This window comes from Oryctolagus cuniculus, chromosome 1, assembly GCF_964237555.1.
Source record: "Oryctolagus cuniculus chromosome 1, mOryCun1.1, whole genome shotgun sequence".
Classification (NCBI taxonomy): domain Eukaryota; kingdom Metazoa; phylum Chordata; class Mammalia; order Lagomorpha; family Leporidae; genus Oryctolagus; species Oryctolagus cuniculus.
Genome location: NC_091432.1, coordinates 18,780,235 through 18,798,792, shown reverse-complemented (window position 1 = coordinate 18,798,792; position 18,558 = coordinate 18,780,235). Strand labels below are relative to the sequence as shown.

The 18,558-nt window shown below is 56.3% G+C and overlaps 1 protein-coding gene across 2 annotated transcripts in view; it reads left to right on the top strand.

Annotated features, from left to right (window-relative positions):
• Positions 1-18,558, top strand: part of CSTPP1 (centriolar satellite-associated tubulin polyglutamylase complex regulator 1) — a 240,313-nt gene that overhangs the window by 212,799 nt on the left and 8,956 nt on the right. For both annotated transcript variants that reach the window (XM_051852833.2, XM_002708863.4), the window contains exon 4: positions 6,865-6,949. In XM_051852833.2, coding sequence (XP_051708793.2) covers positions 6,865-6,949 — 85 coding nt within the window. The remainder of the gene's footprint in view (positions 1-6,864; positions 6,950-18,558) is intronic.

Here is an 18,558-nt window from a genome sequence, read left to right as displayed (position 1 = left end):
CCCGACAGGCACGCAGGCCTAGGAAGCTCGCAACCTTCCCGGGCCCGGGTGCCCGTGCCACGCAGGAAGTGAAACTGTCAGATGTCTGGCCTCCTTCCTCCTCCCTTTCTCCCATGCCCTCCCACTCCCCTCTGGGCCTCTCCTGGAAGAGTGGCAGGGAGAAGTATTTACTCAGCTGCGGCCTGGGAACAGAGCCTCCGTGCCCTGAGGATAGGAAGGGGTGGTGTGGTCGTGGCCGAGCTATCCCTGTCCTTCCGAGCATCTCCTGGCAAAGCAGCCCGGGAGGGTGAGTGTCCTTTTAGCATGAGCCTTCACCAGCCTGCACAAAAGAACATCAAAACAATCACAACTGAAAATTGGAGAGTCCACTCCTGGCCTGCGGTATTCGCTGGCCTCTGTGGTAGTTCCTGTCGAGCTCCTGCAGCCAACCAGCCCGAGGCTGCTCAGTCCTCTGGGTCGCCCGTGGCTTGGTGGCATCTCATTATCTGCAGTTCTTGCCCAGCGCCAGCGCTCCCAGCCAACACGGTGAATTCAGACTAAGCCCCAACTCCTCCCCCATACTCTGAGCGCTAAGAAGGCTCTATATGGGCTTGGGGGATGGCTGTGCGGGACAAATATGGCCCCAGTGGCTTCCAGCTGGCAGTCCCCTGCTGGTCTTCTTTCGTGACACCACCGTGACCCTGGCAAAGGCGCCAAGTCCCAGGAAGAGCAGCAGCCTGTGGGTCTCCTGCCGCCACAGCTCTAAGCGGGTGGTGGGGACCACGTGGCCGACTGCCAGGAGGAGGTGGGAGGGATTCAGCTGCCCCCACGGAGCTTCAGAGGCAGCGATTGCCAGCGAGAAGGCGGGCCAGGTGTAGAAAAGAGAACGAGTTGGCTCTTGAGTAGACTGGGGTCCAAGGAGTTCTGAATTTTCCCAGCTAAAATAACCTCAGCCACCGCTCTCTAGGGTTAAAGTGGGGTTAACCAAGAAAAGGAGGATTTTGAGTCGAGGAGCTGCTTACCCTGGGAAGTGACAGGCTTTCACCCCAGAGCTGTCATGGAGAGGCAGTGAGTCTGTGTGAACCCAGCCCTAGGCTGCCCCTGGTTCTCATAGCGGAACTGGAACCTGGCTGAGCTGAGCCCTGGGGCACTGGGGGAGGAGGTGCGAGGAGTCAGCAGGCCCCTGACCTGGCCTGAGGGACTCTTCTTGTAGAGGGTTGGTGAGCTCCCACGTGGGACATCTTCTGTTTCCAGCACTCTCGCAGTCCCCTTGAGCTCCCCGCTGCAGACCCGCCTCCGCCTGAAGATGTCGCCTCTCCATCCCCGCGTCCGCACAGCGGCCGGCCGTCCTGCGTCACGTGTTTTTAGTCATTCATTCCTTCGGCTTCTGCAGATGCTGCGGTGCGCCAGGCACGGTACTGGGTGCCTTGTGAACGGCTAAAGGTTCCTTAATTTGAGGACGGCAGATTTTTGTCAGTTACCAAGTAGGAAATAATGCTACTGTTGACTGAGCATTTCGCTAATCTTTCTTTTCAGAAAAGTGTCTTGGATACAGATCACCTTGTTCGGGCTTTTTCTAATTCCGTTAGGTAGGTACTGTGGTTATACACATGTCTAAGGCAAGGAAGCCAAGACTCCGGGAATTTGTAGAACTTGCCCCGGCCATGGCGGGGGGAAGGAGTGGGACCAGGCTTCTGAAGCCAGGTCATCGATGGCAAAGCTGAGCTCCGCACCAACACAGCTGCCCTGCCCTGTGCCACGGGGCCTCCCCAGGGACCGGTCTGTTTACCTTAGATACGGCCTGGCAGTCACCTATCGTCAGAGGTTGTCCACGCACCAGCTGGATCCCACCTGCTAGGGTGAGACTTGCAGGATCGTTGGAGCCAGGTAGGCTGAGGGCTGAAGCTCTACCTGTTTCCCTGAGAAAGCAGGTGACCTCTCTGAGCCCTGGATGTCATGGTTCCGGGATAATAACAGCGCCTGTGAGGGGCCAGACTCTTCTAAATCCTTTCCGTTAATTCACAGCAACTCGACGTACGTGCTGTCATTTTATAGATGTGGAAACTGAGGCATGGGGCGCTTAAAGGGGAAGTAATTTGAAGTCAGTGCCAAAGGCAGGGCTTTGCACCCAGGCAGTCTAACTCCGGTTCACGCTGTCAGCCACAGCGCCGTGCCGCGCTGCCTCTGGGGAAGACAGGATCCAGGACGTGAAAACTGCTGGGGCAGAGCCAGGCACACCGCTGGCGGGACTGCGACAGGCTGAGAAAAAACAATGTTTAACAGTTCTGGCCACCCACACAAAGAGAAGCTCCAATTTGTGGAGAGGGTTCTGATTTTGATCTTCTACCAAAGCCTGCTTATGTCTTTGCCTTTGAACTTTCAGGAGCTGTTGGCTGGAGCTTTCCTAATTGGGTGGGTGGGGGTCCTTTAGAGAAGGCGTCTGTTGGTACATACCGCTCACCTTCTCTGCACCTGCCAGGCTGCAGAGCGGCTGGCAGGTGGGTGGGGATGGGAGATGGCTGGGTAGCCAGCAGTACAGGTGCACTGGTCCTCCCCCAACCCGCGGCCCCCAGCCCAGCTCAAGCTGCCGCCTGGAGCTTCCGTCTTTCCTGTTGACAGTAATTAGAACCTTTCAGACTCAATTTTGTGCACAGGAAAAAAAAAATCCCAATTCACTTGAATTGTCTCCTTGATCCAGTTCACCTGGAACTAGTTAGCTCCCGATGTCTGTGTGGAGGGGAAAGCGAGCCCTGTGCGCCACACGTTATGGCTGAGATCAAGGTGCTGAAAAGGTTAGCTGGGTAAGCGTCGGAACCCGGGTTAGGATGCCGGTTCTACTTCTTCAGCATGCACACTCTGGGGCTGTTGGAGCCCCTGGAGTGGGGATGACAATCGTGAAAGACGGAAGAGGCAAAACCGCAGGAGAGCGGCGCCTGGCCCTCAGTGAGTGCTCGGTAAACCTTGGCTGTCCACGTTAGCGTATGGAGCCTCTCCAGGCCTCAGCGCGCCTTCTCTCCTGCCCAGCGCAGGACCTCACCCTGGAAAAGCAGGTCTCCTTCCTGCCCCGACCCCATGACCCCGCGGCGCTCCCAAGTGCTCCTCTGGGAAATGAGACAGGGACTGAGGGAGTCCGCTTCACCAGGCTTACTCACCGCGAGGTTAAGTGCTGTGCATGAAAGCTCAATGACCATTCACTCTCCTCACTGCTATGCCTGGAGCACAAAAGGCTGCAGCGGGGGGCGGGGGGGGGGGGTCTTGGAGAGCACTCTGGGAGCCAGGGGCCCCGTGAAGGCAGGAGCGTGGGGGTGATGAAGGCTGAGCGTGGGCCTGGGAGCCGCTTGGTCACTGCTGTGCTGTGCCTGGAAGAGAGCGGGCACGTGGTAAGGCTCAGCAAAGGAACGCGACAGAAGAGTGTTCACAGCCAAGTTTGACTCGGACAACTGGACAGAGAACTGCCAGGCAGGCCCTTGTCGGTGTTTAAGCACCCAAACTCTCTTTGCGTGCCGCCAGGATCCAAACACAAGACAGCTTGCGCTGTGTGCCATCGCTAAGTTCTAGACACTCCGTGAAGTACTTTATAGACCTTCGTCTTTTTCACACTTGACCTCCATCCTGAACAGCAGGTGTCCTGGTCCTCACTCTACAGATGAGAAACTGAGACTTAGGGAAGTGAAGAGTTTGCCCAAGGTCACAGACCCGAGAGCTTAGAGAGCTGGGACTTGAGCCCCAGCTTGTAGGGCGGAAAGGAGACAGCTCACTTGCGTTCATCAGTGTTCTGGTGGTGGGTTTTATTTTTAATTTTCATGTACTGGGTGGGTGGGGGCTATATGGAGGCCACTTGACCCACCCCATATTGGAGTACCTGGGTTTGAGTGCTGACTCCACTCCCAATTCCAGCTTTCTGCTCATGCACACCCTGGGAGGTGGCAGGTGATGGTTCAAGCCGTTGGGTTTCTGCCACCCATGTGGGAGACCAGGATGGAGTTCCCAGCTGCCAGCTGTGGGCTGGCCCGGGCTTGACCACTGCAGGCATTTGGAGAGTGAGTCAGCAGATGGAAGATCTTTCTCTCTATCTTCTGTCTCTGTCTCTCTCTGTCTTTCAAATAAATGAATGGAATTTGAAAAAAAAAAAAAAAAACTATCATACCTATGGAAGACAGAGAGAGCTCCTATCTGCTGGTTCACACGGAGCTGCCCACAACAGCCAAGGCTGGGCCAGACCAAAACCAGGAGCTGGGAACTAAATCTGGGATTCCCATGTGGGTGGCAGGAACCTAATTACTTGAGCCGTCACCTGCTGCCTCCCAGGGTGCGCATTAGCAGAAAGCCAGAGCTGGGAAAGAGACCCAGGCACTCTGATGTGGGATGCAGGCCTCTTCCACGGCATCTTAACTGCTAGGCCAAACGCCCACCCCAGTGTTCTGGTTTGGAAACAAGTCTTATCACTCACCATCCCCTCCCCCACCCCTCCCCCCCACGCCACCCACTGTGCAGCCACCAAGGAGGGGCTGTAAGTGGCAGGATGCCTTTCCCTTGAAATCCTCTGGCCTTGATCTTATCTGGCCACTACCTTAGCGCATTTGAACTGTTCTCCTCTCCTCCACAGTTAAAAGTTGTTTATCTGTTCGTCATTTCATTCATCTCTTTGTCTGACTACCTTCCTCACCTAACATGTGAGGGAGCCAAGTCCCATCCCAGAAGGAGAGCAGAATTCTGTTGTTAGTATTTGTGTGTGTGTTTATTTTTGTGGGTTTTTTTTTTCTGTTAGTATTTTTAAGAGTGTTTTGTTGCACTAAAGAAGTACAAAACATGTTTTGTAAATCGTTCTTCTGTCTTTGGGAAGCAAATGTTTGAAGGTTTGAAGCAGGTGAGCTAGAAAAACATCCAAAACCTGGGCCGGCGCCGCGGCTCACTAGGCTAATCCTCCGCCTAGTGGCGCCGGCACACCAGGTTCTAGTCCCGGTCGGGGCGCCGGATTCTGTCCCGGTTGCCCCTCTTCCAGGCCAGCCCTCTGCTGTGGCCAGGGAGTGCAGTGGAGGATGGCCCAGGTGCTTGGGCCCTGCACCCCATGGGAGACCAGGATAAGTACCTGGCTCCTGCCATCGGATCAGCGCGGTGCGCCGGCCGCAGCGCGCCGGCCGCGGCGGCCATTGGAGGGTGAACCAACGGCAAAGGAAGACCTTTCTCTCTGTCTCTCTCTCTCACTGTCCACTCTGCCTGTCAAAAATAAAAAAAGAAAATAAAGAAAAACATCCAAAACCTGAAGAGGACGCAGGCCCTGGAAAGCAGAGCCGGAGCCAGAGTCCTGCCGCTGTCTTCCCTTATGGGGGGGGGGGGGGGAGTTACCTAACTCTTTCTCAGTCCCCCCACCCCTGCAACTGCTCATTTCCCTTAACCCTGTTCATCTTCCCAAGGATATTTTGTAGGTGAATGGTGGTGATCCACGTGAATTCCTGTGAGGCGATTTACCCTCCTTCCCCCCACCCCCAGAGTGGTATCAAATATGCCCACCAAAGTTTAGCCTAGAAAAGCAGCAGGGATCCAAAGATAGAACTTTCCTTCATGCGCTCCCTGCCTGCCAAAAAACACTCGTGTTCCTCGGGCGGAAGTTCCGGAGTGAGAATGAAATGAGAACAGGTCGCATTCGCTGGCTCCTCTCCCTACCCTTTGCCTCTCCTGTTCCTTACCCCCAACGCCATTACTCCCTCCCGTGAGGAACAAGGTCTCCTGCCAGGCTGCGCCCGAGGTCAGGCAGGCGAGGAGAGGAAAGCGCACGCCCCACTGTGGCCAAAGCCAAGGCCACAAAAGCCATGCTGATCCTTTGACCTGCATTGACCCGAGTCTGTTCCTTTGGTGTCCCTGACTTGGGCAGTGTGGTTAGTCTCACTCTCTGCCCCCACCTTGAATTGAGCTGTGATGAAAAAGTAGTAGGAACCCAGGCCTGTCCCTGGAGGTTTGGGGTTTCTGTCTTGGAGAAGCATCAACCAAGCTAGCAGGGGCAGAAGATCTGGATTCCTGCGGCTTGGGCTAACTTAGGTCCAAAGAAACCAAGGGCCTGTGATCATCGTCTTCATTCCCCAGATGTCGCCACGGCCTCTGGATCCCCTTTCCTCACTCGTCCTCCTGGTCAGATGGCTCTCTTTCACCATTGGCATGTCCTTCCGTCGGTGAAACGCTTGCCACGTGGGAATACGTGCAGGTGGCTTCTTCCAGCTGATCTGATACCTGCTGGCTTTGTACTCCGGTGACCAAGCGCTTAGGCATCAGTGTATCCCTTCTCTCAGGGTCCTGTAAGCCTCACTGGGATTTGTCTCTCTGGTGTTTCTGTTTCTGTGTATCAGGGATCATTTTCTTGTATTGCCTTGACTGCGTATCTTAGACCTTTGTCTTGGCTGCCTGTAGTCGGGTGGCCAGATTTGTGTGCAGGCATCCAAAAGCAGCCAGCCGGCTGCAGTCCTGGCTGATGGAGTAGTAAGGTTTGTGGGTTTCCCTGCTCTCCTCTTCTCCCTAGTGCCGCTTCCAGACGTCCAGCGGATGGTCTTGGGGCACGCAGTGGTGATGCTCCCGGGCCAGAGACTTCGGACGCCTTAACCAGCTTCGAAATGCCTCGTTCTTCTCGGTTTTTGTATACAGAGAAAACCGACCTGAGAAGGCCGTTCAAGGTGCCGCTTGTTTCCTCCCACCACCTGACCATTTATTTCTCCAACCAGTGGGGCTCCGTTGGCCAAACACTGCGGCTGGGTGCCTCCCTTCCAGGGGAAGCTTTGTGGAAGCTTTGACCTTAAAATCCCAGCCCCGGAGGTGAGCGGCTAGCGCACACCCTTGACACTGGTTCGTGACGTAACACGCAGAGACCGGATGTGCTCCTCTCCCTCCCCTCTGCAGATCTGCTGACCATGAAGGAGTACCACTGTCTGCTGCAGTTGCTGTGCCCGGACTTCCCACTGGAGCTTACTCAGAAGGCAGCCAGGTACGTCTGCTGGGTCGGAGTCCACCGCGGCTCTCTGGCCAGCACTCCTTGGAGAAACCTGGAATGTGCACAGGTGGGAAGAAGTTGGAATGTGGAGGGGGTCCAGTTGGGACGTTCCCCCAAACCTAGCGCTTTCTGCATGTTCAAAGGGAAGTCAGGTGATCATCTGTGGCTCCTGTAGGGAGCCTCAGGGTCTGAAGATGGAGCTGCAAGGTGCAGAGGCAGACGCCAAAAAAAAAAAAATCCCACCCGCACAACCCAACCCAAAAACACACCCGGAAACCACACCCTAGAGGACATTCAGAGAAAAGAGGGGCAAGACTTGGCTTGCAGTGAGATTGGGGACGCGGGTGGCACGGAGTGACAGCCCAGCGGAGGGAAGGGCACACTGCATCCCACATGCTGAGAGGGTCTTCAACAGGGCCCAGACCAGGGCGTGGCAGGAGCACTTAGACGCTGAGTGCCTGTGTTTGGTTCACCGTCATTCACACTTCTAAGGAAACGAGGCAGTTGGACTGTGCCTCAGTTTACTTTCACTGTAATACACCACCCGAGCTGGAGCTGCAGAGGAAGTATAACGGAAGTCTTGTTTTCTGGAAAAGCCCGGATTTACAGAAACACACGGAATGCGTTGACTTGCATTGTCCCACTTGAATGCATTCACCTTGAATACCCACTTGAATGTATTCACTTAATCCTGTGAAAGCTTCGGGGCGGTTAAGAAGCCTGCATCCCACAACAGAGCGCCGGGCCGGGGCCTCCCAGTGCCGGCTTCCTGCTAATGCATCCCTCGGGAGGCAGTGGTGTTGGTTGGTCCAAGTGTCTGGGTCCCTGCCACCCATGTGGGGGACCTGGATGGAGTTCCTGGCCCAGTCCACAACGCCAGCCACTGCAGGCATTTGGGAGTGAACCAGCTCGCTTGCTCTCTCTTTAAAAAAATTAAGATATCTTAAGTAAAAATCTTACTTCCCATTTTCCTGAAGAGGAAACGGAGGCTGGAAGAGCCGTGTCACCAGCGCACTGATTGATAGCTTGTGAGCGGCAGAGCCTGGGTCCGCCTGGGTCCGCCTGGGTCCAGACACCGGGCTCCCAGTCTCCTCCGGCTCGTGGCTCCCTGAGTCACAGCATCATTGCTGCCTGGTGTTCTGACCCACAGCAACCGGGCTGCACCACAGGTCACCTCGCCCCTCCCGGAACGAGCCAGCTGAGTCCTCTGCTGACTTGGAAAGTGGGAAATCGCCACCACCTGCCACAGACACAGCCCCATACCGGGGCAGGATGTTCCGCAGCTCACAGCTCAGGAACTCATTTTGCTGGTCACGTGCGAAGCCTGTTTGGCGATCGCACACCTAAAATCGTGTAGGGTTTCTTCCCCTCATTGTGTACTGGATACGTAACTTTCCCAATAATAGTTGACCACTGGTAAAAGCTGCAGCTTTCGCTTTAATATTTTCATTTATCTCCAATGCAAAAGAGATTAAGACTTTTTTTTTCATAGCTACATAAAAAGCATAGGAGAGTCTCCCTTACTTAAAAACAGCCAACTGCACTCAGCTTCAAGTCAGCTTGGTGGTTCCCCTTTGGGTTGAGATCTTTTAAGAAAGATGCGGCCCCAAAATTTTTGGGGGGACAGCATTCTTAAACCCTGGCCTGCAGAGGCAGGTGTTTGGCACAGCGATTGGGACGCCACTTGGAATGTCACATCCCACATGGAAGTACCTGAGTCCGAGTCCCAGCCCCACCTCCAATTCCGGCTTCCTGCTGATGCGCACCCTGGGAGGTGGCAGGGGGTGGCTCAGGTACCTGGCTCCCTGTCACCCATGTGGGAGACCTGGGTTAAGTTACTGGCTCCCAGGCACATTCAGGGAGTGAACCAGTAGAAGGGATCTCTCTCCCTCGCTCCCTCTCTGTCCCTCTCAAATAAAACATATTTTTAAAAGACTGTACTTAACAATAAAGGGGCCGGCACTGTGGCACAGAAGGTTAAGCCTCCACCTGCAGTGCCGGCGTCCCTTATGAGCACCAGTCCAAGTCCCAGCTGCTCCACTTCCAATCCATCTCTCTGCTAATGCTCCTGGGAAAGCAGCAGAGGATGCCCCTAGTCCTTGAGCCCCTGTAGCCAGGTAGGAGACCCAGATAAAGCTGCTGGCTCCTAGCTTTGGTCTGGCCGAGCAAAATCAGCAGATGAAAGATCCTCTCTGTCTCTTCCCCCCTCCCACCCCCGTCTCTCCTTCACTCTTTATCTCTGCCTTTCAAATAAATATTTAAAAAAGAGTAAAAGTCAGCTATGACTCTAACTGGAGAATTCCTAAAGAAAGAAAAGGAGCCATGAGTGTGTGCGCCCAGGGGGCAGGCAGGACCTGCCCCAGTCTCGTTTGCTCCTGGGTCACTGCACTCAGTGCGGTACTAGGTACCTGTGTGCATAAATGGGTGAGAATGGAAGATTGTGTGAATGAACTACGAGTGAATGCTCCTGTCTGGCATCTCACGTGGTTCTAACAATAGTCCAGAGGTTATGCGTCAACTCTACAAGATCCGCATCTTAGCCTATATGCATCAGTTCTTCTTTTTTAAAAAATTATTTATTTATTTATTTATTTGAAAGGCAGAGTTAGAGAGAGAGAGAGAAGGAAAGACAGAGAGAGAGGTCTTCCATCTGCTGGTTTACTCCAAGTGGCCGAGGCAGCCGGGGCTGGGCCAAGTCGAAGCCAGGAGCCAGGAGCTTTCGTCCGTCTCCCAAGCGGAACGCAACATAAACAGCAGAAGGGCCTAGGCTGAATCCAGTGTGGTGGCTGCAGAGTTGGGGGTGAGTTCCACATGCGGAGAAGTTTGGCTTCTCCCCACACAGAAGCACCAAGCCTCCATGTCAAGCCCACATCCTCAGCGCCGTTCTTCCCCGCTGCTCCCAGCTGGTGTGTGCTGGTAGAGAACGCGCGGAGGTCCCAGGAGGTGCCCGCAGTTGTCGAAGCTCCTCTCATTTTGTCCTGAAGGCCAGGGCCCCGCTTGCCCACACACATGCCCCGGCATCTGACCAGAAGCACAAATGGCTGCGGTTAAGCCTCTGGGGCAGTTGCATTTTCCGCAGAGCGCGGCCCCCTGCCTTCTCTCTGCTGGGCTTACTTCACTCAGGGCCCTGAGGTCTGGGGACAGGCTGCAGCAGGAGGCTCAGCCTGCGATGATGTGTGTGTGGAAGAATGTAACCCACAGGCAGCTGTGGGGCAGAGCCCGTGCAGGGCCGTGGCGTCTCCACGCACGCCTGCCTTCCACACTGCACGCATCACGGCCAGGCCCTGCGGCAGCAGGTGTGAGCTGAAACGCAGGAGAAGAGAAAGCAGACTCCTGACAGCCCAGCCGGAGTCCCTCCTCCCCACTCACTCGTGCAGCAGTGGGAACAGGCAAGCACATTTACCGCAGTGAAGTGATTACCGTAGCCTTTCTCTATGCCCTGCGCGTTGGAAGGCGCTCCTGATGGTTGGTGGAACCCAACTGGAGTCAGACTTCTCACGTTCAAGTTCTGGTTCCCACAGCTTACTAGCTTGAGCCTTTGGGAAACTAGCTTTTACAAGTCTCGCTTTCCTTATTTATAAAATGGGAACAGGAGTTGTAGTGATTAAAGGACAAGTATACTGGGGTGGACATTGGCCTAGTACTTAAGACACCTCTTGCAATGCCCACATGCCACATGGGAGTGCCTGAGCTCAAGTCCTAGCTCCACCTCCAGTTCCAGCTTCCTGCCAGTGCACACCCTGAGAGGTAACAGGTGATGGCTCAAGTACTTGGGTCCCTACCACCCATGTGGGAGACCTGGATTGAGTTCCCACCTCCTGGCTTCAGCCTGCCCCAGTCCTGGCTGTTACAGGCATTAGGGAGTGAATCGGTGATAGAAGATCTCTCTGTATCTCTCTTCCCCTCCCTCCCTTTGTCTTTTTTTTTTTTTTTTTTAATGTTTTGACAGGCAGAGTGGACAGTGAGAGAGAGAGAGAGAGAAAGGTCTTCCTTTTTGCCGTTGGTTCACCCTCCAATGGCCGCCACGCTGATCCGATGGCAGGAGCCAGGTGCTTCTCCTGGTCTCCCATGCGGGTGCAGGGCCCAAGGACCTGGGCCATCCTCCACTGCACTCCTGGGCCACAGCAGAGAGCTGGCCTGGAAGAGGGGCAACTGGGACAGAATCCGGCGCCCCAACTGGGACTAGAACCCGGTGTGCTGGCGCCGCTAGGTGGAGGATTAGCCTATTGAGCTGCGGCGCCGGCCCCTCCCTCTGTCTTTAAAACAAAATGAAAGGGGCTGATGCTGTGGCATAGCAGGTAAAGCCACCACCTGCAGTGCCAGCATCCCATAAGGGCAGCAGTTCAAGTCCCGGCTGCTCCACTTCCAATCCGGCTCTCTTCTATGGCCTGGGAAAGCAGAAAATGGCCCAAGTCTTTGGGCCCCTGCACCCATGTAGGAGACCAGGAGGAAGCTCCTGGCTCCTGGCTTCAGATGGGTGCAGCTCTGGGCATTGCAGCCAATTGGTGAGTGAACCAACAGATGGAAGACCTCTCTCTCTCTGCCTCTCCTTCTCTCTCTAACTCTGACTTTCAAATGAATAAATCTTTTTAAAAAATGAAACTAGATAAATGTAAAATTATTTTAATGTTCATGGAAGATGGAATTAAAACATAAATATTTTAAGACATTTATTTATTAGAAAAGCAGAGAAAAAGGGAGAGAGGAGTCTTCCATCCTCTGGTTCCCTCCCCAGATGCCTACAATAGTCGGGGCAGGGCCAGGTCTACACCAAGAGAGGACCTGGACCCCATCCTGATCTCCACACAGGTGGCAGGGGCCCAAGTATTTGGGCCGTCTTCTGTTGTCTCCCAGCAGCATCAGCAGGGAGCTGGATCAGAAGCGGAGCAGCTGGGACTCCAAGCTGGCACTCTGATGTGGGATGTGGTGTCACAAGAAGTGGCTTAACCCGCTGTACCACAATGCCAGCCCTGAGATAAATTGATTTTGGTGCAGAAAATATTTTGAAATCCATGCATGGAATTATCAGAAAGTTCACGGAAAAACGCATATTATGGAAAAACTACAAAGATTTCCATTTCTGGCACCAAAATAAACTTCCCTCTTAATTCCATTTCACACAGACTTTTCAGAGTAACCTCATAAATCAACTAGAAAGCAAGAACGCCCTGATTGCAGGCAGCGTCAGACGTAACCACCGGCCCATCAGGGAATTCAGAGTGGAGACGCTGCATTCAACAAAAGCAAAGTTGCAAAGCGAATCCAGACTGGAAGAGGATATTGGTTACGTATTCACTTCCAGAATTCCAGAAAATGTTTAGCCTCAGGAAATTTTTATAAAGAATTCCTACAAATCAAATCGATGAACAGCAGTGCAAAGAGTCCAAAGAAAATCAGCAAAATTTTGAAAAGAGAAAAATAGTCCAACGATAGGAGCAAGCAAGCGCAGGAGAACATTAACGAGTAGGCATTCGGGCATGTGTTCATGCCTAAGCTCTCCAGGAGCCAGGAAGCCCCTGTTCAGTTGAGATCACATTCACACCTATCAAATTGGCAAAAGTTGAAAAGTCCAGTAATTCAGGTTATCGGTGAGGATGTCAACAGTCAACAGCAAGGCGCAGTGCAGGCAAATCCCAAACAGGCATCGACGCCATGGCTGTCCCTGGGACAGCCCGCCAGCCCCTCTGCAGAGGGCGAGGGTGAAGCCTGGTGTCTTCGCAGCCAGCTGGCTTGGGCGGTGTCACACCGTACCAAGCTCTTACCAGCCGACTCAAGGCTGGCGGAGTGGCAAGGTCTGTGAGCCTCTGGTGTCTGTGATGTTATTCTCTGTGATCCTCTGAGGTCTTAAATGCTTCCTTTAAGCCCCAGAGGGTGGCAGGGATTGAGGTATAGAGCGTGAGAGGGAGAGCGAGCCACCGGACTGGGACCGCGAGGGCTTGGGAGGAGCCAGTGGGCCTCGCGTCCAAGGGGCCTGGAGGCAGAGGGCGGAGAGGAGTGCTTTCCAGGCCATAAGCAGGGCTTGGGGCTCTGCGCCTGAGGTCTCTCGCCCCCACTCTTGGGCTTCAAGCTGTCCACGAGGAAGAAGCCCCCGCCCTCGTGGGGGCAGCTGCTACCAACTGGTGACCCACGCCAAGAGGGGCGCAGGGCCAGAGGCACCTGCAGGAAGGTTCTGGTGCCAGTCGGGAGCACAGAGCCCGTATGTGCCTACCGGCCAGTCCAGAAGCTATGACTCCAATCAGAGAGGCCTGCCCCCGACTTACAGCTCATACCTTTGGGCAAGTTTCTTTTCAAAAAAGATGTACTTATTTATTTGAAAGCCAGAGTTACTGAGAGAGAAGGAGAAATATTCCATCTGCTGGTTCACTCCACAAACTGGCCAGGAGCTTCAGCCAAGTCTCCCACATGGGCGGCAGGGGCCCAGGCCCTTGGGCCATCTTCCTCTGCTTTCCCAGGCACATTAGCAGGGAGCTGGATCGAAGCGGAGCAGCCAGGGCTTGAACTGGCGCCCACATGGGATGCAGCGCCGGCTTAACCCGCTGTGCCCCAGTGCCGGCCCTTGGTCGGGTTTCGTAACCCCATGAACGTGGTGCTCTCAGTAGACACAGGCTTTCCTTACAGGATTGAGATGTGAGGGCAGTGAGCTCAGGGTGCCCTGTGACGGCGGCCACTCTGCTGCTGCTCGTCACTCTTGGGTGGCTTCTCTGGCACTGCCAGCTGTGGGGGGGGGGGGGATGTGGGGGAGGCAGGCTGGAGCCGGGAGAGAGCCAGGGCCTCAGGCAGCCCTCAGGACACGTCCCAGGAACCCTCCACGCCTGCCTTGTTCCTCCACCTGGGGGAAGTCACTGGGAGGGATTTCTTTCTTTCTTTCTTTCTTTCTTTCTTTTTTTTTTTTTTGAAGATTTATTTATTTTACTTGAAAGTCAGAGTTACACAGAGAGAGGAGAGGCAGAAAGAGAGAGAGAGGTCTTCCATCCACTGGTTCACTCCCCAGTTGGCTGCAACGGCCGGAGCTGTGCTGATCCAAAGCCAGGAGCTTCCTCTGGGTCTCCTACATGGGTGCAGGGGCCCAAGGGCTTGGGCCATCTTCTGCTGCTTTCCCAGTCCACAGCAGAGAACTGGATAGGAAGTGGAGCAGCCGGGACTCGAACCAGCGCCCAGATGGGATGCCAGCACTGCAGGAGGCGGCCTTACCCACTGCGCCACAGCGCCAGCCCCTGGGACGGATTTCATAGCTGTTCCCGCTGCTGGCTGTGCTGCTAGCCCAGAGCCCACAGAGGCGCCCTGGGGAGGCAAACAGCAGGGGGCACACGGGCCATGTGGGCCCCTCCCCCCCACCCCCGCTGAGAAGTCCAGTCATGGAAGGTGGCTCCTCTCCCTGGCCTGGCTGCGCGCTGTGCACTCGAAACCAAACAGCTGGCTTCCGCCTGGGAGCCCCTGCCTGCCCGGGCACTGGCAGCACGCACTTCCTCTGAGCTCTATTTTTATTTGCGATTCTGGGCTTTGCCGCACCTTACAAAACCAGATAGAAAACGCTGAGTGATGGCAACTGAATTTTTGAAGCGGAATGCTTCACCTTATCAATTCCACACGGGAATCCTGGGAAACGGGATTGTCTCTTCATAAAGGAGGAAACCGGCTCAAGGGAAAAGCAAACTGGCCGGTGAGAGGCGGAACTGGACCCCAGGGCCTTTGGACCCAGAACTGCAGCTGGTGCCACTGAGGAGGCAGTGGGTTCCGCCTGGAAGCTCCTGCTTCCCTGGCACCCACCGTGCCCCCGCCAGCCCATCCCAGCTGTTGGAAGTCAGCGGAGAGGGAGGGAGCGGCCAGCCCCCTGGGATTAGCTCGGCCCTTGCCAAGCGCTCTTTCCGCATCCCAGTTGCCCGCCCTGGACTCCACCCGCCACATGGCCCTGCTCGGAGCCAGCCTGAACCCGAGTGCCTTTATCTCGCCCCTCTCTGTCTCTCCCTGAGGCCTGGCCTGCAAGGATCCCTCCATGATCCAATAGATTTGTGCAGACTTCGGTTGGCAGCAGCTCCCTGCTGGCTCCACTTCAAAGCAGGGGCGGCCAAGGCTCCTCCAGGTGTCAGAAGCAGCTGGCACGTTAGCAAAAGGCCTCTGGCAGGAAGGGCTGTTGAGCCAACTGCCACGGACCGGAAAACAGCACATGTGGATGACCTCGGCTGCGGGAGCGTGCTTCCTGAGCCCCCTGGGGGTGCTGACAGTGTGAGTTCAGAGTGAGCCATGGGCTGTGCGGACTGAGGGCCTGCGGCCTGGGCTTGTGCCTGTCACCTGGGCTTCCTGCCTGCCTTTTCCCACGGTTCTGCGGCGCTTCCAAGGCAGGATGTTGGTGTTGGAGATCTCCAGGGCCGGCGTCTGGAGGCGGAGGGGACCGCGGCTCGCGTTTGCAGAGGCACCTTCCTGGAGAGTCAAAATCCTCCCGCAGCCCCAGCCCGCCCCGCAGCGCAGCCAAGCCCGTGCCAGCAGGAGAAGCTGGCAGTTCTGTCCGTCCCCTGGCAGAGCCGGGAGCAGCCCCGCGTGACCCGTGAGCCTTCAGCTTCTCGAAGCTCCCCGGCGTCAAGCAGCTCACTGCTTCGCAGATCGGCTGGGAAACCAGTCGGTGCCCGTGGCCCCGCCCCCAGGGGCCACAGGAGCCAGATGCAGCCCGGCTCTCTCGGGGTGTGGACTCCCCGCGCCCTGCCTCTAGTTCCTCCCTCTGACACGGGCTTTCCAGGCGTCCCCTAGCGGGGGAAGAGCGGGGCCCGTGGCGCCCCTCTCACTTTCCATGCATTCCTTCGTTCAACAACTGTTTCCTGAGCGCCTGCTCTATGGGCGCCATGCTGGAGCCAGAGGTGTCACCTCGTGGACCTTACGTTCCGGAGGCGCAGTGAACAGTGTGAGCAGGTGGCAGGAACGGGAACGGAACTGGCCCGCAGCAGCGAGGCCACCGCCGTCTGGGCCGGAGGAGGCCCTTCCCCTTTGGCTTCCCCAGGAGGAGTTGAGCAGGCTGCAGCCCGAAGAATGAGTCGGCATCCGGAGCACTGCAGGGAGGGGGCGGGCTGGCTGGTTCCAGAGAGGGAGGCTGCCGGTGGCCTCTGGGGCCGGGGGAGGCAGAGGTCTGATGGAGGAGGCGCGAGAGCCCGGGTAGGAATGAGAAACTCAGGAGGCGAGCGTTTGGCCTAGGGGTTAACATGCCGTGTTCGGCATCAGAGTGCCTGCCTTGGATGCCTGGTTTGGACTCCACACTCCAGCTTCCTGCCAGTGCAGACCCAGGGAGGCAGCAGCCATGACTCAAGTGATTGGTTCCTGCCATCCGCGTGGGAGGCGTGATTGAGTCCCTGTTGAAGACATCTGGGGAGCAAACCAGCGGATGGAAGCTCTGGCTCCCTGGCTCCCTGCCTCTCAAAAAAAGGGGAGCTGGGGCAGCGCTGTGTTGCAGCAGATTAAGCCGCCATCTGCAACGGGGCATCCCATGTGAGCTCCAGTGAGTCCCGGCTGCTCCACTTCCCGTCCAGCTCCCTGCTAACGCGCCTGGGAAAGCAGCGGAAGATGGCCCAAGTGCTTGGGCCCCTGCACCCCCGTGGGGGACCAGAATGGAGTTCCAGGCTCCTGGCTTCTGCCTGGCGCAGCCTTGGCTGTTGCAGCCATTTGCGGAGTGAACCAGTGCTGGGAAGCGTCTCTCCCTCTCCCTCTCTCCCCATTTCAAATACGTAAATCTTAAAAGAAAGGAAAATGGGGGACTCTAAAGGGCGATGGGAAGCCCATGGAGGGTTCTAAACACAATAATAGGTGGTCAAATTCACATGGAAACAAACCTTTGACCACTGTGGACGGGCCTTCAGGAGGCGGCGGGCGCGGGAAGGCGGCTCCGGGAGTGCTGAGGCGCAGGCGGATTGGAGAGAAGTTTCGGCGGCAGGCTGAGAGGCCCTGGTGATTGGCTGGCGGGGCGGGCGGAGGCGGGAGTTTGCGGGACGCCTCCCGGGCACCGGCCTGAGCCGGAGTCGGTGGCGGTGCTGAGAACCAAAGCTGGACGCCCACCAGCTGCGTAGCCGCGGGTCCCACCGCTGCGGGCGGGTGGGCGAGAACACCCCTCGCCCCTGGACTGCGTTCTCCTGGCGTCCGCCGCGCGTCCCTGCCCCCTCCCCCGCACTGCCCCGCTGGGCGCCGGCCGGGTGCACCTGCGGGCGCTGGGGGCTGACCGGGAGTGTGCGTCCCAGTGGGCGTTACCGTGGAGGTAACTTCTGGGGTTGGCAGTTTCACGGTGTTTTCATTTCCTCACGGCGTAAAGGAGTGAGAGTACACAGGCGACGGAGGGCGCGGCCCTGCGCTGGCGCCGTGGGCTCATGAGGAACCGGGGAAGCCGCGGGTCCTCCAGGTGGTTTCAGGTTGGGGCGTCCCAGCCCGGCGCCCTTCTGTGGGCTGTTGGCCGTCCTGGGAGTGGGGCCGGAAGGCGAGGTCACCGGTTTCTCTCCGCCAGGACCCTTTCCTCCCGCTGAGCCTGGGGAGGACCTCCCTCTAGTCTGAGTGTCTTTGCTGAGCGTCTCCTCTACCTGCGCCCATGCTGCCCTTGTGCCCTTGCCCTTCCTTCTCCCTCGCCATCCAGGTGTCAGAAGTTGGGCTTTGTGCCTTCTCTCATCCTTCGCCTGCATCAAATGATAAGAAATGGGGGTACCCATAGCCCAGGACCCTGAATTTAGCCTCAGAAGCCACTGATGAAGCGACCAAAGGCGCCCTCCTGCGGCCATTGGCAGCATCGCGTCAGCTCACACTCTAGCCCTACCATTTCTCTACCTGGGATTTTTTTTTTCTCCCTTAAGATTTGAGTGACAAGAAGAGAGAGAGAGAGAAATCTTCCATCTGCTGGTTCACTCTCCAATGCCTGCAACAGCCAGGCTGGTCCAGCCAAAGGCAGGAGCCCAGCGCTCCATCCATGCCCATGTGTGTGCGTGGGCCCAAGCACTGGGCCATCTGCTTTCCCAGGCTGCATTGGCAGGAAGCTGGATCAGAAGTGGAGCAGCAGGGACTTGAACTGGTTTTCTGATAGGGGATGCTGGTGTCGTGAGCGAGGGCTTAACCCACTGTGCCACAACACCAGCCCCCGGCTGGGACTGTATGCAGAACTGCTGGAGCAGTCGAGGCAGTTTGCTTTCGCCTGGAGACACATGAGAGACAGTTACCAGTGAGCAGCTATCAGTGACAACAAAAAGACAAATTACCTGTGGAAACTAAGAAGTAAAACGCTGGTGTTTCTATTCTATATCTTTATTTTTTACCCTAAATATTTCTTTGGGGGACAGGGAAAAGCAGAGAGACAGACATCAGAGAGAGAGAGAGCTCCCATATGCCTGCAACAGCCAAGACTGGGCCAGGCTAAAGCCAGGAGCCTGGAGCTCCATCCGGGTTTCCCACAGGTGTGGCAGGGACCCCAACACTTGTGCCATCACCTGCTGCCTCCCGAGGGTGTACATTAGCACGAAGCTGGGTCAGAGGCAGGGGAACCAGGACTTGAACCAGGCACTCCGATAGGGGATGCAAGCGGCCCAAGCGGCGTCAGTCCCTGTGCCCAGCGCCCAGCTCTGTCTGTATTTTAAACGCAGCACTGGGGG